Source organism: Nannobrachium achirus (assembly GCF_963921795.1).
Source record: "Nannobrachium achirus genome assembly, chromosome: 21".
NCBI classification, from domain to species: Eukaryota; Metazoa; Chordata; class Actinopteri; order Myctophiformes; family Myctophidae; genus Nannobrachium; species Nannobrachium achirus.
The window spans coordinates 57,197,423-57,219,688 of NC_137828.1; the positions used below are offsets into that span (position 1 = coordinate 57,197,423).

At 46.0% G+C, this 22,266-nt stretch overlaps 1 protein-coding gene across 1 annotated transcript in view; it reads right to left on the reverse strand.

Annotated features, from left to right (window-relative positions):
* The window catches only part of LOC308306800 (MAGUK p55 subfamily member 7-like), a gene marked incomplete at its 5' end in the record, with an annotated part of 139,009 nt that overhangs the window by 107,890 nt on the left and 8,853 nt on the right, over positions 1 to 22,266 (reverse strand). Inside the window, 2 exons of the mRNA XM_080751842.1 lie at positions 1,945 to 2,028; positions 14,783 to 14,860. Of these exons, the coding sequence (XP_080607968.1) occupies positions 1,945 to 2,028; positions 14,783 to 14,860 (162 nt within the window). The remainder of the gene's footprint in view (positions 1 to 1,944; positions 2,029 to 14,782; positions 14,861 to 22,266) is intronic.

Sequence of the window (22,266 nt, forward strand, 5' to 3'; positions counted from 1 at the left end):
GATGATGAGTAATGGTGGAACCCCTCTGTGTTGATGGAGACAAAGGAGATGTTCCTCAGTCGTGAGCTACGCGTTAGGAGGGTGAGCGTACGACAGATTAAACTAATGTTCATTCGTCTTCAGCAGGAGGATGCAGCATTAGTTGTACATGTGAATGTAGTGGATCTGTCTCTACCTATTTATCAGTGTGGGTACTGTATGTGAATTCATATCGGTCTGTTGTCTACGACGTGCATACGTGTCAGTGCGTGCGCCTCGTTCAATCAAATCTTTAATCTACATGGACTCCGTTTGGTCTGAGCCTCGTCCTCCTGGATGGCCAGTCTCCTGACCCCCTGCAGTTTGACATGAGGGCTGTTGTTTCTGGCAGGAGGTGAATGTGTGTGACGGCCACGCATTACAGATGTGCCTGTCCAACTCCTCCCCGCCCCAGCATCCTTCCATCTCTCAGTCACAGAGCTGTCAAGAGACACCACCTGGGAGCCCTGACGGATGGCCAGGCTTATGTATTTGGACAAAATGTGTAAAAAAAATATATTGAAGCTGTCTGTTTCTGGCTAACGAGACCGAGCGCACCGGCCAAGAGGACTTATAGGATGGAAGGGGCTCACTGAGCTGCTAGTTTGTGTTTACGTTACGTTAACAATGTGATCAAGTTTAATGTTCAGCTGCTGCCCTGCTTCATAACAGTAAAGCACAAGCCATACTGGAGTCAGTTTATCACATGCGGATTGATGTGTCTATTTCTGCCATTTAAATCATCCATTGATCTTTGCGAATAGTTTTGATAATATGTTGATTATTTAATGAATACAGGTTGATTTATGTGACTATATACTGTAGCTGTAGCAGGCCACCGTTCTAGCTATTACTGTAGTGTTTAGTGTTTTTTTAACTATCAAATCGACCGGCTTCATCTGGACATCTGGACTGCTTGCATTTTGGTAAGAGATATGCAAAAATGAAACTTTTCCCAAATATCCCTCTGCCAACCTGGGGAGACAACAGACTGACCTCATGCTTCTCTAAACATGAGGAGTCCAAGTCGCTTCTTTTCACCTGACAGGGGGGAGTTTCCCCGGTTAGACGGAGCGTGGAAGGAACATTTTATTCCAACCAGTTCCTTTCCCCTCCATCGGGCGCCCCGGCTGGCCAGTGGGAGGCAGTATAGAGGCCAGGATCACTGCATGTTTTTTGTGAGGGTACCTACCCTAGGGCAGGGGTTTTCAAAGTGGGTGACAGCAGTCCAGGGGTGCCGCGAGATAATTTGATAATATTTGGAATTTATTTGGACACTTAACTTTATTTTTAGTACCTAATAAAATATATATTTAGTATCATTTTAAACTTGAAGTACAAAGTTATTTTAAGTCAGTTCTAACCAAAATGACAATTATCTCAACGCTTTCCTCGTAACATAATTGCTAAAATGTGGCATGAATTGAAGGTGTTGGGAGTGAAAATTATGAATATGATGTAGGGGTAACTCGGGTGAAAATAATATTTATAGGGGTGCCCTGAGCCAAAAAAGATTGGGAACCCCTGCCCTAGGGGACACGGGGAGAACATGCAAACTCCACACAGAAAGGCCCCACCTCGTATGGGCACTGATGGCGGCGAGAATCGAACCCAGGACCTTCTAGCTGTGAGGTAACAGCACTACCGACTGCACCACCGTGCCCCTCAGAAATTGCATCTTTCTAGTTGATAGCATAGTTAAGTTGACTGGAAATGGGGAGAGAGATGAGGAGTGACACGCAGCAAAGACCGTCGGAACCGTTGGAACACTGCATTGAGCCTAGGTGCCCCGGACCGCTTCGCCAGCGGTCTGGGCCACACCATGTTATTCTGAGTGAAGTTGTGCAACCCAACAATCTGGTATTTATTTGACATTTTAGAGAGTAATTACTATACACGTTTTCGTTTGATGGATGTCAGACTCACCTTGACATGGGGCTTGGCCAGCAGTGTGAGGAGCTCTTTGATGTCACCATTGGCTGCTTCTTTCCCCTGGAGCTCGTCCGAGAGCTAGAGGAGGGAGATGGAGAGAGCGAGAGGGAGGGAGGGAGGGAGGGAGGGAGAGAGAGAGAGACACAGAGAAAGACAGATCAGATTTGTTTTACTTATTTGTAAAGAGATTAAGCAAAGAGACTTAGTACCAGTGACATAGAACAGCAGACAAGCAGGCTAAAAACACAAGGAGTGATTTAGAAGCATACACTGATTTATCAAACCTGAGCTCCTCAGGCAGCTCATTCACAGTGGAGAAGCCCTGACAGCAAAGGCTACGTCACCCTTTATATCGTCACTGTCGGGCATAAACCATGTATCTCCGTTGTGTGCTCTCCAAGCACACAACGCCTCACGATGCGAGGCGTTGTGTGCTTGTAGATTGGCTATTTTCACTAGTTCAAGTTATTTTTAAAATGATAAATTCAAAACGAACGGTTTTGGACAAGGTTTCCACCCAGCAACGACAATGATATCTATTAAAGCTCAAGAACTATCAGCAGGATCCTCCCCAAGGACCTCAGGCTATGCACAGGTTGGTTTAAGTGCTTTAAAAGTAATATGTTTAAAAAAAAAAGAAGAAAACTGGAGGTCCTAAATTAAAATGGTTGAGAATCAGTGCTAGAGCCGTAAAAACCTTCTCCAATCGGGGTCGCTGGCATATCTTTTCAAATGGGGGTCCGCGGGCTAATAAGTGTCAATTTGGGGGTCCTTGACATGAAAAAGGTTGGAGAACCACTGCATTAGAGGATCAGCCCAGGTTAGAATGTCTGGGGATAAGACAAAAGAGGGGAGGTTGAGATGGTTTGGACATGTGCAGAGGAGGGGGTGGGGGATGCATTGGAAGAAGGCTACTGAAGATGGAGCTGCCAGGCAAGAGGAGAGGAGGAAGGCCAACGAGGAGGTTTATGGACGAAGCGTTCATGCGATGTGGTCAATATGATAATATAACAGTTGGCATGATAGTCCAATACGCAAAGCTGTGGCCACACTGGCAAACACGCCGAGGGACCTCATAATTCCCCTCTGAAAGAAATCTATAAAAAATCGGTTTGAATTTGCATCACTTCTATTATGCATCCAAGCAATAGATTGTTTAATAACAGACATCGTTTTAGTTTTCGTTTTTTGTATGTGTGATGACAAATGTTAGACACATAAATATTTTATTTGAGGGTTGGCAGTATTGTAATTGATTTTACATGAAGAACAAGGCATTCTAATAACATATACGCAAGACATACAAGAGTTTGAGTAGGCGTCTGACAAAATCTACTGAAAGATGAATCAGACTCTGTACGTGGAAAGGTGCAGAGAAGTACAAAATCTGAGCATAGAAGCTAAAGTGAATGAGGTCCACGGTCACCAAATGATACAACAAAACCTAAGATTTGTCAAATATGTTGTAAACCACTCCAAAGCAGTCCCAGTGATGTAATCTATTGATAGGAATATTATGGTCATGGATGTAAAATGCTGCACTCAAATAAAAAAATTATAAAAAAAAGTACAGCATTCATTAAAAAGACTTGTTTGTGACTCTATTAAGTGCACTGCAGACTGCAGACTGCAGTGTTGGCGCTGTCAAAATCCTGACTGAATATGTCTTTCACGGCTGCCAGAAAGTTGTGACAACACTGTCTTTCCCCAGAATGTTTTAAATGAATGGCAATTTAGAAATTTGGCCTTTAACTGTTACGAATGGTTGGGTCAAGACCAGGATTGCTTAATATATCTTTCTGTGGAGGACCAGCATACCAGTAGCAGGCGGCCAAAACGACTAGACAGAGATGATCAAATGATTGCACCCCATATAGCCATTATCCACAGTGCTCCATGCTGACGTAGACATGGCCAAAAAAGACCTCAGAGTTGTGTCAATCCCCGATCAAAAGACCATCGTTCAGGGATGTGATTAAGAATAAAAGAATAACATAAAAACACGAGAACTAAAAATTTCCATTGGAGTTTCTGTCTCTAAACACTGGACCCTTGATGGACCACATTAATGACAGATGTCCAGGGCTGGGGGGCTGGGGAAGGGAGGAGAGGAGGGAGATCTGGCTCCTAACGTAACTACTGTAAGTACATTTACTTACTTCATTAGTGCTGTACCTAAGTACAATTTGGAGTTATTTGTACTTTACTTGAGTATTTCCAATTTCCAAAACTTTTCCTTCTAATCCACTACATCTCGGATCCAAATATTGTACTCCACTACAATTATTTTAAACCTTTAATTTAGTTACTTTGTAGACTTAGATTATTATTACAAAACATACATTAACCTTTGGGATGCTATTATTTTTGTAATTATTGGGCTACAGAGTGCCGCCATACACTGTGCTTTATTTTGAAGAGCCCCGGAAGCCACAATAAAAATTCAGCAGTGAGCCGACCGTCATGGCCCATTGTTGCCGTGAAAAAAAGAAGAAAAAACGGTTCTCTGCGATCTCGTTGGATGGAAGTAGATTCCAAGATAAAGCTGTTTCTTTGCAGCAGCAATGAATAGGAGCCTATGGAGACTACACGCTTCCTGATGATGGCGGCCGAGTTGCATCATGGGATATGAAGTTTTTTCGCTCACTAGCGGCTGCCGCACTGCCGTAATTCCTATCACGTTCCTGGACGTAATTGGCACCGGAAGGGTAAACCATACATCAGCCCTATTTTTGGCCATTTGAAAATAGCCGATCTACAAGCTCACAATGCGTATTACTACATTGCAGTATTGATACTTAGGTAAAAACATTTGAGTACTTTTCCCACCACTGGGCGCTAGTAGTCTAACCCTCCTCCTCCTGGGCAGTGCAGCAGGCTTTATGATTTATGGGCGATCCTCCTGGATGTGGAAGAGAGTGTGGAGTGTGTGTGTGTTGGGCCCGGGGAGCAGCGGCGAGCAGCACCACAATACAAAGAGCCGCTTGTCGAGGAGCGCGGATCAGCGTCTGCTCAGCGAGGGCCGGTGAAAAATCACAGGGGTCCTGAGAATCCTCCCTCCTCTCTCCCCTGTTCTGTTCCACTGGCAGGTTTCGTGTGTGTGTGTGTGTGTGTGTGCGCGTGTGCGTGTGTGTGTGTGTGCGCATGTGTACTGTACACACCTTTTTGGAGTGTCCCGCAACTATTCTGTACTGAGTAGACCTCTAGACCTAATGCACATATAAACAGAGCTGCTACCTTTACACGCATTTTAAATCAGAGGCTTTTTTTTTGGTATACTATTTAAATCGTTTCATGGGTTTTTTTTCTCCCACAGTGACTGCAAAAGATTTCTAAAAGATTTATACCCTGCATTTGCAAAATGTATATAACGACACAATGTGACAGAGGGGAAAACAATCTAATATTGAATATTCAAGTATTCAAATGGATTGTTAAGTCACAAGGACTTAACAAGCCATAAGGCCTGTCTGCTGTTTCTGTAGCGTGAGGCAGCTTTATGTACATACTAGCGTCACGTCCCCCTGGATATGACGCTAGTACAGTATGTCGCAGGGGCTTGTAGTGGATATTTGTCAGCAACAATAAAATCAAAAGGCCACTTGAGGGCACCGGGTAGTGAATCTTACAGAGAGCAGGGAAGGAGTCCATTGTCCAGCCAGAAAGTGCATCTTACTGTGGCGTTTATTCAGCTCTGGAACAGTACAACAAAAGATGTCAAAATGTTTGCTGAAAACCTGCCCTGACGCTGCTGAAACATGTACCCTCCCGGTCCTACTGACTGCCTCTGTGCTCATTAGTTAAATAAACCCAGCTGTGCTGCCACATTGCCCAAGACCTCCAAAATAAGAGTATTTAGCTGCAACACAAATTAACCCTTTGCCAGCCAAAGGGGCCCCCTTAAAAACAGGGGTGCAGAGGTACTGCCGTGGAATCTGCTATTTATTTATAAACATAATTTAAAAAAGCAAAGCGCGATCACGTCTCAGGAGCTCTCTTAAAGAGACAGAGCACGACCGGTGACTGTATTTTAAAAAAAATTATAATTAATTTCATAAATTACGGGAAAGTACGGGAAAGTACGAGCGGCGCATTGGGTGGTCCGGACAAGTACGGGCAAGTGCGGCCGGCTTAGAAAGTGTTTAACTTAAATATTACATCTGTTAACTGAATCATTATGCAAAACTAACTAACAAATTTAATAAAGTACTAGCTCCCACACAACTCTTGATGCTGAGTGCCAAGCAGGCAGGCACTGGGCCCCATTTCTCTTTGGTATGACCCGTCCGGGCGTCCGGGCATCGAACCCCACCTTCCCAATCTCTGTGCAGACACCCTAACCAACCACAAGGCCACCAGGCTGGTATATTGAATCACAGGCTCTTGTTAATAGCTTTCGTTGACTTATAACTGCACTATGTACCTTTCCTCGTGTCAGATCCCGTTTCTAGGTGAGACATGACCTATCTGACACCACCTTTGACACCATGTATAAGTGCAGGGAGACAAAATACGACCACCACAACTGTATGCGTTATATTGTATTACCATACTCTATCACAGTGGTTCCCAAACCTTTTTGTCTCAGTGCACCCCATGAATATTTTTTTAATCCGAGGCACCCCTACATTATAATTTTCACTCCCAGCACCATATATTTATAGCATATAATTCATGGAAAACAAATAAAAAGATGAAATGATGAGAATGAAGGTTTCCACCCGACAGCAACAATATTTATGTATAATGTACAAGCACGGTACACCTGACCTTTGTATCAATGTGCGTGTGTGTGTGTGTGTGTGTGTGTGTGTGTGTGCGCGTGCGTGCGTGTGTGTGTGTATGCGCGTGATCATGTGTGTGGCTGTATTGTGCGCGCATAGGTACACACACATGCGTGTGGTGTGCGTGTGGTGTGTGTTATGTGTATGCACGCACACATGTGTACCGTATGTTGTGTACATTTTGAGCAATTGGAGGTGGTAGGTCATGCAAACACATTCGTGTGTGTGTGAGTGTGTGCGTCTGTCTGTGTGTGTGTGTGCGCGTGTGTGTGTGGAGCAGAGGGGGCACCCCGGGTCGTAAGTACAGTTCAAACATCGACCACTTTCCACTGTGACACTTTCCAACCATGTTAGGAGAGGGGAGGAGTGTCTGCTTGTTTGACTGATGACCCAACGTGTGAGGTGAGAGGGCAGGAGAGGTGAGAGGCAGAGAGGTAGAAAATGGGGGTTAAGGAGGGGGCAAGTCACCTCCCCTCCTGGCGGGAGCACGCGCCGGGGCGGGACGCGTACGTCTTTCCACTCTGTCCTGACCTCCCCCAGGGAGAGGGAGAAAGACAGAGTGGTTTGGAGCAGTGGTTCTCAACCTTTTCAGGCCCACGGCCCCCAAAATAATCATATTTGAACTGGGGACCCCCCACCCTGACGAGCACTAAGAGTTGAGGCATTGCATTTTGTATAACACGGAAATTGTGAAAATAGATGATCTTATCTACATGCGTTGCGAGGTTATTGCAGTGTTTTGTGAGACAATTTCTGTCTCTAATATTTGACAATTTGGCCAATGTTTAATTTGTCATTTTAGAGGTTTTAAAGTCCTTAAATTGACACGTTAAAAATGTGCATAATCAATCTATACACTTAAACTTTATGTTGGTTTGTTTACTGTTGAGTGAGAAAACAATGTTGCACATTAAGTTAATGAGAAAGAAGTAGTCGCCAGCACTCAAGGAATATCCTTTTTACATGATTTTATTTACCTCAATGGACAGAGTCAACGGACGCGTTTCAGCCCTTAGGCCTTCCTCAGCGTTGCAACATTAAGTTAATCATCTGGGGACCCCTGAAAATAATTTGGGGACCCCCACTGGTTTAGAGGATTGAAGGGGGGGGCTAAACGATAGCCACAATGGTCAACCTTACCCATGATGAACTATATAGCTGAGCCCCCAAACTACTTTAATTGATTGAGACGAGCGGAGCTGCTCTGACAAACTGCGTAGGGTCAGAGAGTAGTGGGAGGGTGATGGACAGAATGTAAACACCCATATGCCTGTGTAATGACTGTGGAGGAGAGTGGGAATGAATTGGGGAGAAAGGCATCAGAAACAGCAGGAGAAAATAGACGACGGCGGCCACACATCTCCGGTATCTTGTTCGGTGCCGTTGACTCTGGCGTCCCTGTTGCACTTTCTGCAAAAACACATTGCGTCAAGTAGTTGACCTACAAACTCACGACGTGTTGGGTTGTACAGTTAGATAAGCTATTTTCGGCAGGGGGATTCGGTGTGGAGGGGGCCCAAGTACAGACCCATGCAGGACCCCAATCAACAAAGTATAAAGAGTTTAAGTGGTTATGGCGCCTGGTCCCATAGTTCCCCCAGGGAGGAAAAGACAAAGCATTTTGACAACGCTCTCCGCTCTCTACCTTCGTGTTTCCATGTCAGGATCACTTTTTCCATCTGCCTCCCTCCCTCCCTCCCTCCCTCCCTCCCTCCCTCCCTCCTTCTCCCTGTCCGTGACAGATGAAGGAGGTAAAAAAAAAGAGAGAGAGAGAGAGAAAGAGAGAAACCTGTGATGGTTGACACCGAAGTCTGTGCGCTTTTCAGTTCTTGAGAGACAAGACATTGGACCAGGCACTTTTCTGTGTATGTGTGTGTGCGTGCGTGCGCGCACGTGTGTGTGCGTGTGTGTGTTTAGAGTAGCCTAATGCCAGGTTGTCAGATTGTGGCTCTCACCCTGACCCTGAACGGCCAGCTGAGCATTACGTTACTTTAGACACAAATCAAAAACCTGTGTTCTTCCACTCTCTTACTACATCTACACACAAGAACGTTCCACGCTTTGTGCATGTTAGGCAGATACGCGCATGTTGCTCATACATGGTCTATTAGTGGACTGGCTCCAGTGCACGGACAGACGATGCTCATAGCTCAAGCAGGGGGAGAGATTTTATTCATTCTCAGGTATGGCAGGATATTAACGATAATATTATTATCGTTTATGGCGGAAAACTAAGTTCACAATAATTGTATTCTGGGGCGCCCTCTGGCCTGGCGGTCCAGGCGCATACCACATATAGGTTAATACTGTACTATCAATAAAGGCAGAAAAGCCACAAAAAAAAATATATAATTGTATTCCAATTACCATGAAATCATCAATGATGGCCATCATACACTGGGATCGATTCGCTTTTGCCAACTTAAATATCCGGTCTAGAGAGCACCAGCAGATGTGTACACATGTGCCATTCCAACTCTTCACATTTTCCTCATCATTTTCAGATTTTTTCCATAAATGCATGTTTTCCCCAGGTTCTTTACACTATCTAGCCTTGCTAAACAGTGAAAAGAAGTGTCACACCTCAACACTTCTTTTCAGTATCAAAACAGAAACTGATTTACATAACAACAACTGGCAAATGCCCTCCTTTCTCACTGACAATCAACTGTAGATTTAGTCGACTAAAATCTTATATTTAGTCAACTAAAAGTAAAACTAGACTAAAATGTTAACTTTAATTTCAGATGACTAAAATTAAATGACATTTGAATCAAAAGACTATGACTAAAACTCAGTCAAAATGAACACTGGTGTGTAGCATATGCACACTGTGTGGCCTATGATGGACAGTACCATAAAAACACCATTGGGTGGTGCAGGGGAACCCTTAAGCATCAGTCAACGTCGTATTATGTTCACCTGCTCTGGTTTCATGTACGTTTATGTGTCTTGGACAGCACGCTTCAAAACAAACCCCATAACCTATCCTTCAGTCATTGTCGTGCATTCCTTGCTTGTTAGCTCACATGGTTACATCCAACAGTGAACACGTCAAAATATCACAATATGAGGGGAGCCTTAACTTCTGACACTTGCAGAACAACATGATTGACTCTCTTTCTCTGCAGTTGAATCATGACACTGAGCCACGGAAAGTGCTCTTTGTCTCCACCTGGTGGACTTTTAAGGGAGTTCTGTGGCCCAGTGTGATGGTGGTGGGAAGGCAGTCAAGCAGAGAGGACTGTGAAGAGACCGGCACAGGACCCAGCCACTATAGGCCACGCGGGGGCAAGGTTAAAAAGATGGACGCTGATTTGGAAAGGAGACAGACTGATGCAGAGTTCTGCCTTATCACCCTCTGCTGAAGTGGGCTTGGGGTTTGGTGTGTGTGATGTGCGCGCTCTCGACAAGTTTTGACAGGATAGATAGAAACTGATTAGGCAGAGAGTCGTTACGACTTATGGCGATCTAGGGTTCAAGTCTCGGGTCGATTTGCACCGTTGATTAAAGTAATAAGGCACGTTGCATTGCTGCTACGAGGGAAGAGAGCGTGTCTGCTTGTGTTTCCAGACATAATGAGAGAGGCTGTGTGTGTCTGTCTAACGCTGGGGGAGCAACAGGGTGCACACGCTCACATCCAGCGTGTGTGTGCGTGTCCGCACAGGCCACCGACGAGCCTCCGTACGTACCGTACAAATGTAATACAGTAATTATATTCCCAAATGCCAAGTTGGTCGACGGTATTTCAACTGCGGGGCCTCGCTGCGGTGGTTTGCTGTAGGCAGAGGCGATCACCTGCTGTGTACGCGCTAGACAGTGCAGACCAAGGGCAGACAGAGGCTGAAGTGTCATTTTATGTTAGGCAATAAATTAAGCCTCCATTACCCCGAAACCCGAGCCCGAAATGAATTTCATCTAACTGTAGATCTCGCCTCGGTGCGTACCCCTGCCGCACTCTTTAAGTTGGCTTTCATGTGGAGCGGCGACGTGGGCGTAAGCCGATCTGCCTTAAAAACACACTGCAACGCCAACAGGGGCTAGGGCTGGGGGGGGGGGGGGGGGGGGGTAGCCAGGGGACCGGCGATCGCAGGCACTTTGGGGTCGCTTTGATTCGCCGTCTCTGGGTTTTATCCCGATACCCGATAATCCCGGCGAGACGCTTCGCAGAGCATTTACCAGGAAGCATAAATTTGAAAGTCTGTAATTTGACAAAAAGGAAAACGGGGGGAGGAGGTGGAGGTCTGGGAGTGGAGCGTAAATGGGAGGCTGATAGTCAGGGTCTCTCCTGAACAAACATCTGACTGGCCTCTCGCCAAGAAAGTTCGCTCCCGTGCTTCTTCTTTGTCTTTCTAGAACAAACGCTTTGCACTTATACTTCAGGCGGACTCAGGCAGAGAGAGAGAGAGAGAGAGAGAGGGGGGGAGGTACAGTAAGGCTCTTGCCCTGCCGCGGTGCCACAGTGTGGGCCGTTTTTAGCCACGGTTGGGAGTCCAGCGAGGTTTGGCGTGACCCGGTGGTACGGCGGGTTCTGCCATGTGTGCCTCACGTCCACGTCAGAGAGCGGAACGCGTTGGCACGGAGAGTCTACCAGTCAAGTCATGAATTAAAGAACACACCACTGATTTCTCTTTCTTTCCTGACTCTCTCTCTCACTGGACACTCTGGACTCTCTCTCTCTCTGTCTGACTCCCCCTCATTTTCCTTGACTATAAGAACCCTCTCTCTCTCTCTCTCTCTCGTCTTTCCCTTGACTCAGTACTAATTAGGATGATGTATGACTGTGGGATCTCGAGAAGGGGAGGCGATACTCAGAGGCACTTTGATTACAATAAACATCGCAGAGGATTTCAAACAAAACCACACGCCATTTAAAACCAAGAGCTCTCCTCTCCTCCACTTAAACCATGCCAGGCCCGGGCCCTTTGGGTTTACACAGGTGTGTGTGCGCGCGTGAGTGCGCGTACACAGTAAGATCCTGAGCATTATTTAGACTCTTGAGAGTGTAACGATTGTAGCCCGGCATGGCCAGACAAATATCACTGAGTAGATATTAGTCTGGAATCTCTGTGTGGAACCTACATTTCCATGGTTCAAAAGAAATAAAAAAGAGAGAGAATCACACCCAGTGTGAAGTGAGCAGCGCTTTTTATGAGTTAATTTCATTAAGCGTCCCGAGAAGCTTGGTCAATGAGCCAAGTGTGGGACATATTATGTACATACAAAGCCAGATGTAGGAGCGGTTAGCACCGTTCAAAAATGCCCCTGGTGATAAACCCGCCCCACATTTGCACACTGGGCCCCTCGCTACTTCGGAGGGAACGAAATCCAATCACAACTGAGCAGTGCGAGACCAAATCTGCAGAGGGCTTTTTTCTATTTGGCAATGGCAGATTCGTCTGGTTTCCAGGCTGTAACAATTGACCCTTAGGGGCGCTTTTACGCTTTCATTGTTAACTCAACATTCAGGGCAGTAGGGTCCATTTTTACATACAGCGTTAAACACACATTAATGTAGTTTGTACACATGCATTTGGCTAGCTAGTGTGCTGCTGAGCGTAAATGGTAAATGGCGCATTTATATAGCGCCTTTATCCAAGGCGCTTTACATAGATTGTGCATTACTGCAGGGGTTTTCAAATTGGGTGACGGCAGTCCAGGGGTGCCGCGAGATAATTTGATAATATTTGGAATTTATTTGGACACTTGAAAAAAATATTTAGTATCATTTTAAACTTGAAGTACAAAGTTATTTTCAGTCAGTTCTAACCAAAATAGCTATTATTTCAACATTTTCCTCGCAACATGATCACTAAAATATCATCACTGTCGGGCAGAAACCTTGTATCTCCAAATTCAAATGTGTATGTCTTTTGGTAAAGCAAAGCCCTGCTTCATCAAACAAGACTATCGCGCAAAACTAGTGAAAACAGACGATCTACAAGCACACAACGCCGTTGTGTGCTTGTAGATCGTCTGTTTTCACTAGTTTAGTACATTTTATAGATGATGAATTCAAAACGAATGGTTTTGAACATACAAGGTTTCCACCCGACAACGACGATATGTTATAAATATAAGGTGCTGGGAGTGAAAATTATAATGTAGGGGTGCCTCGGATCAAAAAAAAAATATTTATGGGGTGCCCTGAGACAAACAAGTTTGGGAACCCCTGCTGTAGGGATACAACCCGATGTGGCGTTGGGCGGCTGGCTTTGTTAAAAACGAAAAGAAGGAACGCCTGGATGCTTTTCACCGTCTCATGGGATGGTTGTTAGGTGGTCGTCGTGTTGTTTTTTCTGTTGTCAGACGTTTAAGCAATGAAAACAGGGGACTGTGTGACGCGAGATGCTCTCTCTTTCCCTCGCTCTTTTCCTCTCTCTTCTTCCACCGATGGCGTGCGTTTCGTTTCTCTTCTATCATCTGCAGTTTGTCTTTGGCCGTCAGCTGTCTGACATGCCCATCCATCTTCGCCTCCGCTTTGAATCTATGCCCTCTCTCTCTCTCTCTTTCTCTCTCTCTCTCTCTCTCTGGCTGCTGCCCCCTGAAAATGTACGCCCTGACCCCAGGGAGCTGGAATTTCGATTCCTTACAAGCAAACAAAGACAACCGTGCGTGCGAGCGTGCGTGCGGGCCAAACGTCCCTACAAGTATAGTACAACTTTCGAAACGGACATTGTGAGGACCATTTTCCTGGCCCTCAAATGGTTGTTTTATAGTAACAAATATATATACACATATGTTTAAGAGACACATTTACAAAACGATTCAGGTTGAGTTTAAGTGTTGTGGTCAGAAAGCGTCTCTGTGTCCGTGAACGATCGGGGGATTGATGGAAGAATAGAAAAATATTCTGTGACTACTTGAAAAGGTAAGGAAAAACTAAATATATCTGGCAGTGGTTAGTAATTTGGTTAAATATTCTTGGCAGTGAATGATGTGCTTCTGCCATGCACCGGAAAATAGCCTATCTACAAGGCCACAACACGCCGCAGCCGCGAAGCGCGACGTAGGCTTGTAGATCTGCCATTTTTCGGCTTTAAAGTAGGCTTGTGGATTAAAATTCCCAGCTGAGTGCTGCCCATGGAGGAGCGCGGAGGGGGGAGCAATTAGGGGGGTTAGGTGTTTTGCTCAGGGACACTTCGACACATTGCTGGCCTGGCCTGGAATCGTACCTGCGACAACCAGGGGCTCTGGTTCCCCTGGCGGTTAACCACTCAGCTATGGCCATCTTGACCGCATTCATGACGTTGCTGTCCTAAAATGTTGAAGTCCTCACAAGTATAGTGATATAGTATAGTATGTGTGTGTGTGTGTGTGTGTGTGTGTGTGTGTGTGTGTGTGTGTGTGTAGAGGGGTGTTGGGTCTAGACAGGCGGTGAGGGGTCAGTTGTGTTATTGGAACACATGAGTCATGCGGAGGCATCTAGATGGAAGACCCCGCAGGGAGGAGGTCGGAGGTCAGTGCGGCGGGAGACAAAAAACAACAGGACAGAACGCTGTTCAGGTTGCATAGGAGTGGTGTGTGACCTCATGGGGTGTGCACGTGTGTCAGAGAGGGAGACAGAGGATGAAGAATACGTAAATGGACTGTCTTTGTTTCTATGTTTAGGAGAGAGAGAGAGAGGCACAGACAGACTGACAGAGACTAGGGATGGGACGATGGGACGATAATCGCCATTATCGTTTATTGTGATAAAAACACTCACAATAATCGCATCGTGGAGATTGTCCGTCGTCATGCGCTGGGATCAATTCACCTTTTATTTGCCGAGCGGCATATCCAGTACCACTTAAACCCTCTATAACTGGTAAAACTGACCTGTAAATAACGTACTTGATACAGTGTTTGTTTTTTTCACTCTCTCCTAAATCTCTTTGCCGATCTACAAGCTCACAGCGCGCCACGTTGTGATATTGCGAATCGCTATTATATTTTGGTCACAATAATCGTGACGCCATCATTTTGGTCACAATAATGACATGAAATCTTCATATCGTCCCGTCCCTAACAGAGACATGCGTTTCTTTCTCCCCGGGCAGACTCACATCGAGGGCCAGCGTCCCAGCATTGTCCTGGATGGGGGCGGGGCTGCTTTGTCCATACTGTTGCAGCCTTTCATGGATCTGAGAGAGAGAGAGAGAGAGAGAGAGAGACTTTAAAAAAAACTACTTAAACAATACCTGTGTCTTCACACACTATACAATGTTCATATAATATTCTCACATAAAGTACGGCAATCCAACAAAAATAATTACTCCAGGAACCTTTCCTTAAAAAAACAACAACACATTTTACATTTTACATTTCACAATCAAATCAGATCTTCCCGACACAAAGTAAAATCTCAGTCTTCCCAAATTCTAGAAACAATAAGACAAAATAGATACAGAGGGTCCTCCTCCACACCCAGGCCGTCCTTTGACACAACACTTGTCAAACAGAACAGTACAGAGAGAGAAAGAGAGTTTGATACATTGATTGAATATTTTCATTGACCGTTTAAAAGTACAGCAATAAATGTAAAAAAAAATAGATAATCACACAAAAAAAAAACCAAAGTCTTATATTCAATACATGCAAAAAGAAAAGTTCATGATGATGACTTAAAAAGGAGACAGAGAACCAGGGATGCGATCACATGGAGGATGCCAAGAGAGAGAAGCTCACTGAAGAAAGGAGTTGTTTACGTCCCGGGAAGGCAGGGTAGTACTAGTTTTGGCTACGACCAATTACAACTTTACAACTTTTAAAATCATGGCTCTACTGGAGCAGAGCCATGATTTAGGCAATACTTAAAATGTAAGTCTAAATTTGAGAGAGAGACAGACACACACACACACACACACACACACACACACACACACACACACACACACACACACACACACACACACACACACACACACACACACACACACACACACACACACACACACACACACACACACACAATCTTAAGGTCAACACATCTTCATTCAACTAAAGATCAAACTGACGACTGCACGCACACACTTCTGTCACACATGACTCTCAAATGACTGCTCGTGTACAACAGACTAGAGTGCTTTTAATGGCTTGGGCTGGCGTGGCCAAGATACAAACACGATACTCCAGTTTTCCACTATGCATTGGATATGCTCTGGTGGGGACCAGGTGAAGACTCCAAATCATTTCAACGGCTTGGCTCAGTGCTTCCTTATCAGCATCAAGAGAGAGAGCTGAAGAGATGCTAAAATGGAAAAGTAGGCCTCAGTCTTACTAACACACACACACGCAAACATTTAAATTGTCAACCAAAGCTGATGTGAGGTGCCGAAGTGTGTGCATACACGAATACATGCAGCGCAACACACACGCTCGCACATGTTACACGTACAAAGACACAGACGCAAATCTAAAACACACACACGGACAGACTCACAAATAACACATGCACACAGGCAGTCCGGGTTGTGATTAAAGACTTGTTGTGTAGGAATGTGTTGACAGCTTACAGGCCGCTGTCGGGTCCCATCAGCGCACAGACAGGGGACGTCCATCCTCCCCAAACACCGTGTCCCCTGTCTCTCCCTTTAGCCCCAGAATGGCGATGCTGAGCCAGGCCTAGGGCCTGACTGACGGCTGGGCTCCGGGCCTGGTTCCTCTCGCTGGATGTCCCAGCCAGCATTTCAGCACAAGGCTGGACCGGAGGGCCCTCTGGCTGGGGCGACAGAGAAAGACCAGCCCGTGGAGCAGCTGGGTGGCTGCAGGGGCCAAGACAACACATGTGTGGGCAGGCGCAACGCAGACAGTCAGACACACAGCCGCACAAGTGGAGCAAAACCGCTGCGGAGCATTACTCACTAAGACAATAAGAGAGAGCAGTTTGTTTGCCGTCACGTTAACAGCTACAGTTGCTGGGTGCAATTAAAACACGTGTTGCTTCAGTCGCTAGCTGTCATTTCTCCTTCTCTTGCCTTTCAGACATCACAGTAGCAAGGCAGCCATGAGGATGCAGGATAATGGAGCTGGGAAAGACGACGGGCCATGAATATGGAACGGCCGGATGGAATTCGTCCCCACTAATGACGTCCCTGATGGGCCGTATCATTTTTTCACCATTTCTCTGTTACCGGATGGAAATAATTGGGATGTTTTGACTAGGGAAAAGGCATGTAACTTGTCCGGATGAGTTTACTTGAATCTCTTTATAGGTCATCATCTGTCTTTCATAACGAACGTGAGTCACCCAAAAGATGATGTAAATTCCAGACAAATAGATAAAATTATAGGAAATAAGTCGCTAAAATGTTCACCATGAACAAAAAGAAGAAAGCACTGGTTTTCGGGTTTGAAAGAAACTCAACAGCACACACGTCCTGTCCCACATAACTCCTGTTCCACAACTGGCTTTTAACTGGTACAGACCATGTCCGCCCTGCTTATCCACGCGGCCTCCAGTGATAAATCACGGCCTGTTAGGGCTCGTGTTAGCCAAAAGAGCGGCCATGTTTCAGGGTCAGCGTGAAGGTTCAAATCCCTGTGTAAAGCCTGCATTACTATGCAATAAAACACAACGCATTAGGCGTGTCGCGGAGGTAATCTGTTAAAGGCCCAGACCAAGCCAAAAATGGCTGCAAAACTCAGCTGCAGAGTCCTGAAACGTACTCAAGAGCAGAGTTGTGCAGTCAGGGAGACTGCTATGGCCACTGAGACTGCAAGCGGGCCTTGAATGACCTGGTCTGGCATGGGAACCTACAAGAGAGTGAGTAGCAATACGACTAGTCTAGAGTACTTCTAAGCTGCCGGGAGTATGTTCTCCGTTTAGGGTGTTTTGGAGAACCACTCAAGGGCCCTCAAACTCATCCGCTTCATTTCACGTACAGTCGATGCGTCATATTTATGCTCTCCAAAGTCTTGCAGGCTTCGAAAACCTCCACCTTCTGCCCCGATCTCATCTCTCTTTTCCCCCTTAGCTCCCAAACTGTATAAGAGGACAAGGAGACAGCTCCAATTACTTCATCTGTCCCGAGTATCTCCGTTAAAAAAGCTGCGATGAAATAGAGAAGAGAGAGGATGCCAGTGACTCTGGCTCCCTGACACAACCACAATCCCTGCGACATCTGCTTTGCTACTTGCTCCACCGCCTCGGCTTACTTCGTAACTGAGGATTTTTCTTTTTCTTCTATTTTTTTCTTCTCTCTCTCTACTCACGACGAATGAATTCCGAGATCGAAATGCTTTTATTTACAGCTCGGGAACACTGTCCAACCGAGCGTCTGTCGGCGAGCACTGGAATGCATTTTAAAGTCATTACAGCGCCTTTTTTTTTTTGGACATAGCATGGCCTCTGTCCCTCCCCAACCCCCGGTGAGGAAGGCAATGCTCCCTGCTGGCAGGCGTCTGAGGTGGCCTGGTGGAAAGTACGTCAGCAGTCACACAGTGAGAGACAGTGTGCCGCGGCCAGTGGAGGGGCTGAGCTCGAACCAGGCAACTCTAAAAGACGTGGATTCTGAGCCTGGATTCGTCAGGTGAGAAAACACAGCATTTGTTCTCCGTGACATGAAGCTGAGGTTTGGGCTCTACTCAGAGCACAGCTACACAGAGAGGCCTTCGAGAGGGCCAATGAATGAATTAACGAATGAGTGAATGAATGAAATAACTTGAGCGAGGGCATGCTTCAGAAAACACACTACAATGGTGCAGTTATGAGTCCCGTCCCCACAGAGCTCGAGCCAGATCGTGTTTGCGTCCAGAAATACTTGGTGGGCTTAAAATACACACAGCAATGCTCACTGGGATACCAGCGTGGGTAAGAATCATGAATTGAATTTGATGTTGAACTTGAAATGGGAAATTTACCCGGGGGGACGGGGGGGGCGGGGGGGACGGACGGACGCAAAGTTTCAATGTTTTTAATGTCACGGACCCCTGGATTTTTTTTGCTTTTTTTTCATCTCAAAAGTCTTTGTTCCAGGGTTAGGGTTAGAAGCAAAGTTGTTCGCTTTAAAAGAATAATATATTCAAAGACTTGCACAAATGTTCAATTTCTTTCTCAAAAATAGCAGATAGCAGCTCATAGCACGGCAAAGCGCTTTGAGCTTGTATATCTGCTATTTGTTAATGACCAAAGTGTACAAAAATAAGGGTTTAAGTGGTTACGTGACACTGATGCGTTCCCATTGTTAATGGGTCAAAGTAGAACAATAAGAAGTTACACAATCAATGCACAAAGAATAACCCCCAGACACAAAGAGTAACCAGGGTCTGGAACAGGGGGAGGAAGAGAGAGAGAGCGTGAGACTGTGAGACTGCGAATGAGCGAATGCGTGAAAGACAGAGAGACGCGGTGATGAAGGGAGAAGGAGCGGTCTGGGAGCTCACGGTGCTGGATAGTGTTTCTGCATGCCGAGGCCTTCCACACAGCTAAAGGCCCTCTGCTTAACGTCCTCCACCCAGAACCCCTAGCGCCCAACGGTGACCCCTGTGTCCCGTATCCAACCGTATAGGAGCCAATTGCAGTATATATGAGTCCCACCCCGCCCCCAATTAATCCCCCCTACCCCCCCAGACGAAACGTCCGATCTCTTGGCCTGACCTTGTCAAGGCGCTGCAGAGGCGCCATGGACCAGACCAAGTTTGGGAGGGGAGGGGGGGTGGCTGGGAGAGGGGCTGCAAACAGACGCACCGGGTTGCTACTGAAATAGCTGTCAGACTGTTAGGGTTCCCACACATCTTTACCAATGAATTTCCAAAACTTTTCCAAAACCTTTCCAGTATATTTAACCCAATTTCCAGGACTATATAATAATAATTCAGCACAATAACGAGTTGCTTACTCCTATGTGCAATGCCCAAAGACAGGCAGTGTAGCAAAAATAAAGCGTGCACGCTGCCAACAGACCGTGGCGTGCATGCGGATCGTGCACAATGGACACACATGTGCCCACGTCAAAAGGCACAACAATCGTGGCAGGAAACCATCAATGTCAATTTATGGTGGCAGTAAATGAGTGAACAAAATCAATAACCAAAAACAATGCTTAGACATTTTTTTCCAGGACCTTCCAGGACCATTGATCAATTCCAAAACTTTTCCAGTACTGGAAAAATACTTTTCTAATTTCAAAATATTTCCAGGAATTTCATGACCGTGGGAACCCTGGACTGTGCGTTTACAGAGCTTTCAGACAACATGGGGTTGATTTACAGAGTGGAGCCCATGGAGGTATCGGGTGCTGGAAAGCATGTTGCGGTTCAACTCATGTCTGGAGATGAAGATGACTCTACCAGTTGACCTCCGGTCCTCCGCCTAAAGTTACACTGACCGGTATCCACTTGGCCTGATTTACACTGCAGCCAAATACAGCCTGAATCAGATCTGTATCACATCCAGATTGGAATCTGATTGGTTTAAATGGTCACATGGTCACATGGAACCAATCAGATTCCAATCTGGATGTGACACAGATCTGATTCAGGCTGGATTTGGCTGCAGTGTAAATCAGGCCTAGTCTCAACAATGTACAGTACCTTATAGGCCACACTAATGCAATGATTTTAAACTTATTCCTCAGTAGCACAAGGGGCACAAATTGTAGCAAACCAAACTAGCGCATGCAATGTGTGTGTGTGTGTGTGTGTGTGTGTGTGTGTGTGTGTGTGTGTGTGTGTGTGTGTGTGCGCGCGTGTGCGTGTACATGCGTGTGCGCATGTGTGTTGTTGTCACGCCACATCAACTGAACTAATATCCATTGAATAAACAGTGGATGCAAGGCAGGCAGGATGTTAACAATTTCAGGTGAAACACATCTCCCGCTCGGTCACATACACAAGCACACATACAGCGAGCACCTTGCCTTGACCACGGCCCTATACACGGAGGCCTGGCGCCGGAGCTCGGAATTCGTGCGTAACATGCTCTTCTCTCTTTTGTCGTGGAAAAGGCCTGGAGAATGTGACAGCTTATTGAAAGTCGGCAGCAGATGCAGCAAGCAAGAAAGAAAGACAGAGAGGGGGAGAGAGAGAGAGAGAGAGAGAGCAGGGCAACAGGCCAGGCATCTGTATCAACCATATCATTAAGTTAGAGGATAGATTTCCTCTCTGAGCTCTAGGGAAGGGAGAGGCAGAGCCCCTGTTGCACTCTTGTGTAGACCCGGTTCATTCTGTATGGGTGACAAAGGCTGTGCGCTGCTGAATATTAGGAGTCTGTCTGGGGGGTTGTGGGGACAACACTGGAGCAGGAGATTTATGCACACACGCACACGCACACACACACACACACACACACACACACACACACACACACACACACACACACACAGACTTTTGACAAACCACAGGCGAACAGCAAACACCTTCATTGGAGTCGTTCTATTTGCGTTTCAATTCCTAATATCCCCTTTCATTAAGCACACAGCATAAAAACATCACTAGCAATACACTAGGCAGGTGGCATACGTTAAACAAACCATCCATTCAAATGATTTATAGATTCTACCGACTTTGAGAAAACAACATTAAGGATGGAAGAGGGCACACCGCCAGGACAAATGCACATGGCTTACTATGTTGCTCAGATTGATTTGACTATTCAAGGTAGCGGGCTCAATATATAAATTCGGGCCAGACTTATCGTTTTAACTCCAGGTGAGTAGTGCGTTGACCCGTGATGTCTTCAGGCAGCTCTCAGCCCCACTAGGGAGCTGTAAATACAATATATGGCACCGTGAACCTTTATTTTCCATATTCTCTACTCTGCTCCATGTCCTATTAAGATTGGCTTTGTACCGTTAGACCTTCTGGTTTCACTTTGGGTGCTTTTTCTTTCTTTACTCCGGAGGAACACAAAAATGGAAATCAGGGGTTTGACCAAAGTGACCTGGAATAATGGTTCTGGGGTTCACTCTGGAGACGTCTCTTGATTACCAATGCAGACTTCTGACTGATAGAAAGGCGATTGGTGGATCGGTAGGCCGCTCCTTATTTTCCCCTCTCCAAACTGCCCCTGTGCCCTACAGACACGGTTCAAGTCAGTGAGTTTGCACTGCAGTGAATTTATCTACAGGCCATGCTGCTCATCTACTCTAGAAGTGAGCTTCTCTCTTTGCCTGCCTGCTACCACAACTCTTGCCTTAGTCTGGCTCTTCTGGCTCTGTGCAGAGGTGCTTGTTTGTGGACGTTGAGCATGATCTCTTCTCAAACTTCATGCTGTGCCTCAGCCATTAAACACTTATGAAAATATTTGGAAGGTAGCCTAAGCGCCGAGTATAATGTTGCACGGAGGGGGATTTATTTTGGATGCGATGGAGGTTTTCAGACCATAAATAACTAGCCGGCTCGTGTCAGAAAGTACATTTTCTAGGAGCAAATGGCAAGTTGAATCACAACAGCCACAGGCTGCACCATCCATAATAGCATTTAATTTACTATTGCTGCAGCTCTAAAGCCCTTGACTTTTTTTTCCGCCGAGTGTACAGTGCTGTAAATGAGTGCATTCAGTAGAGGAACTGAGCTAGTTGGGAGGGCGCACTGCTGTATGGAGGTCACT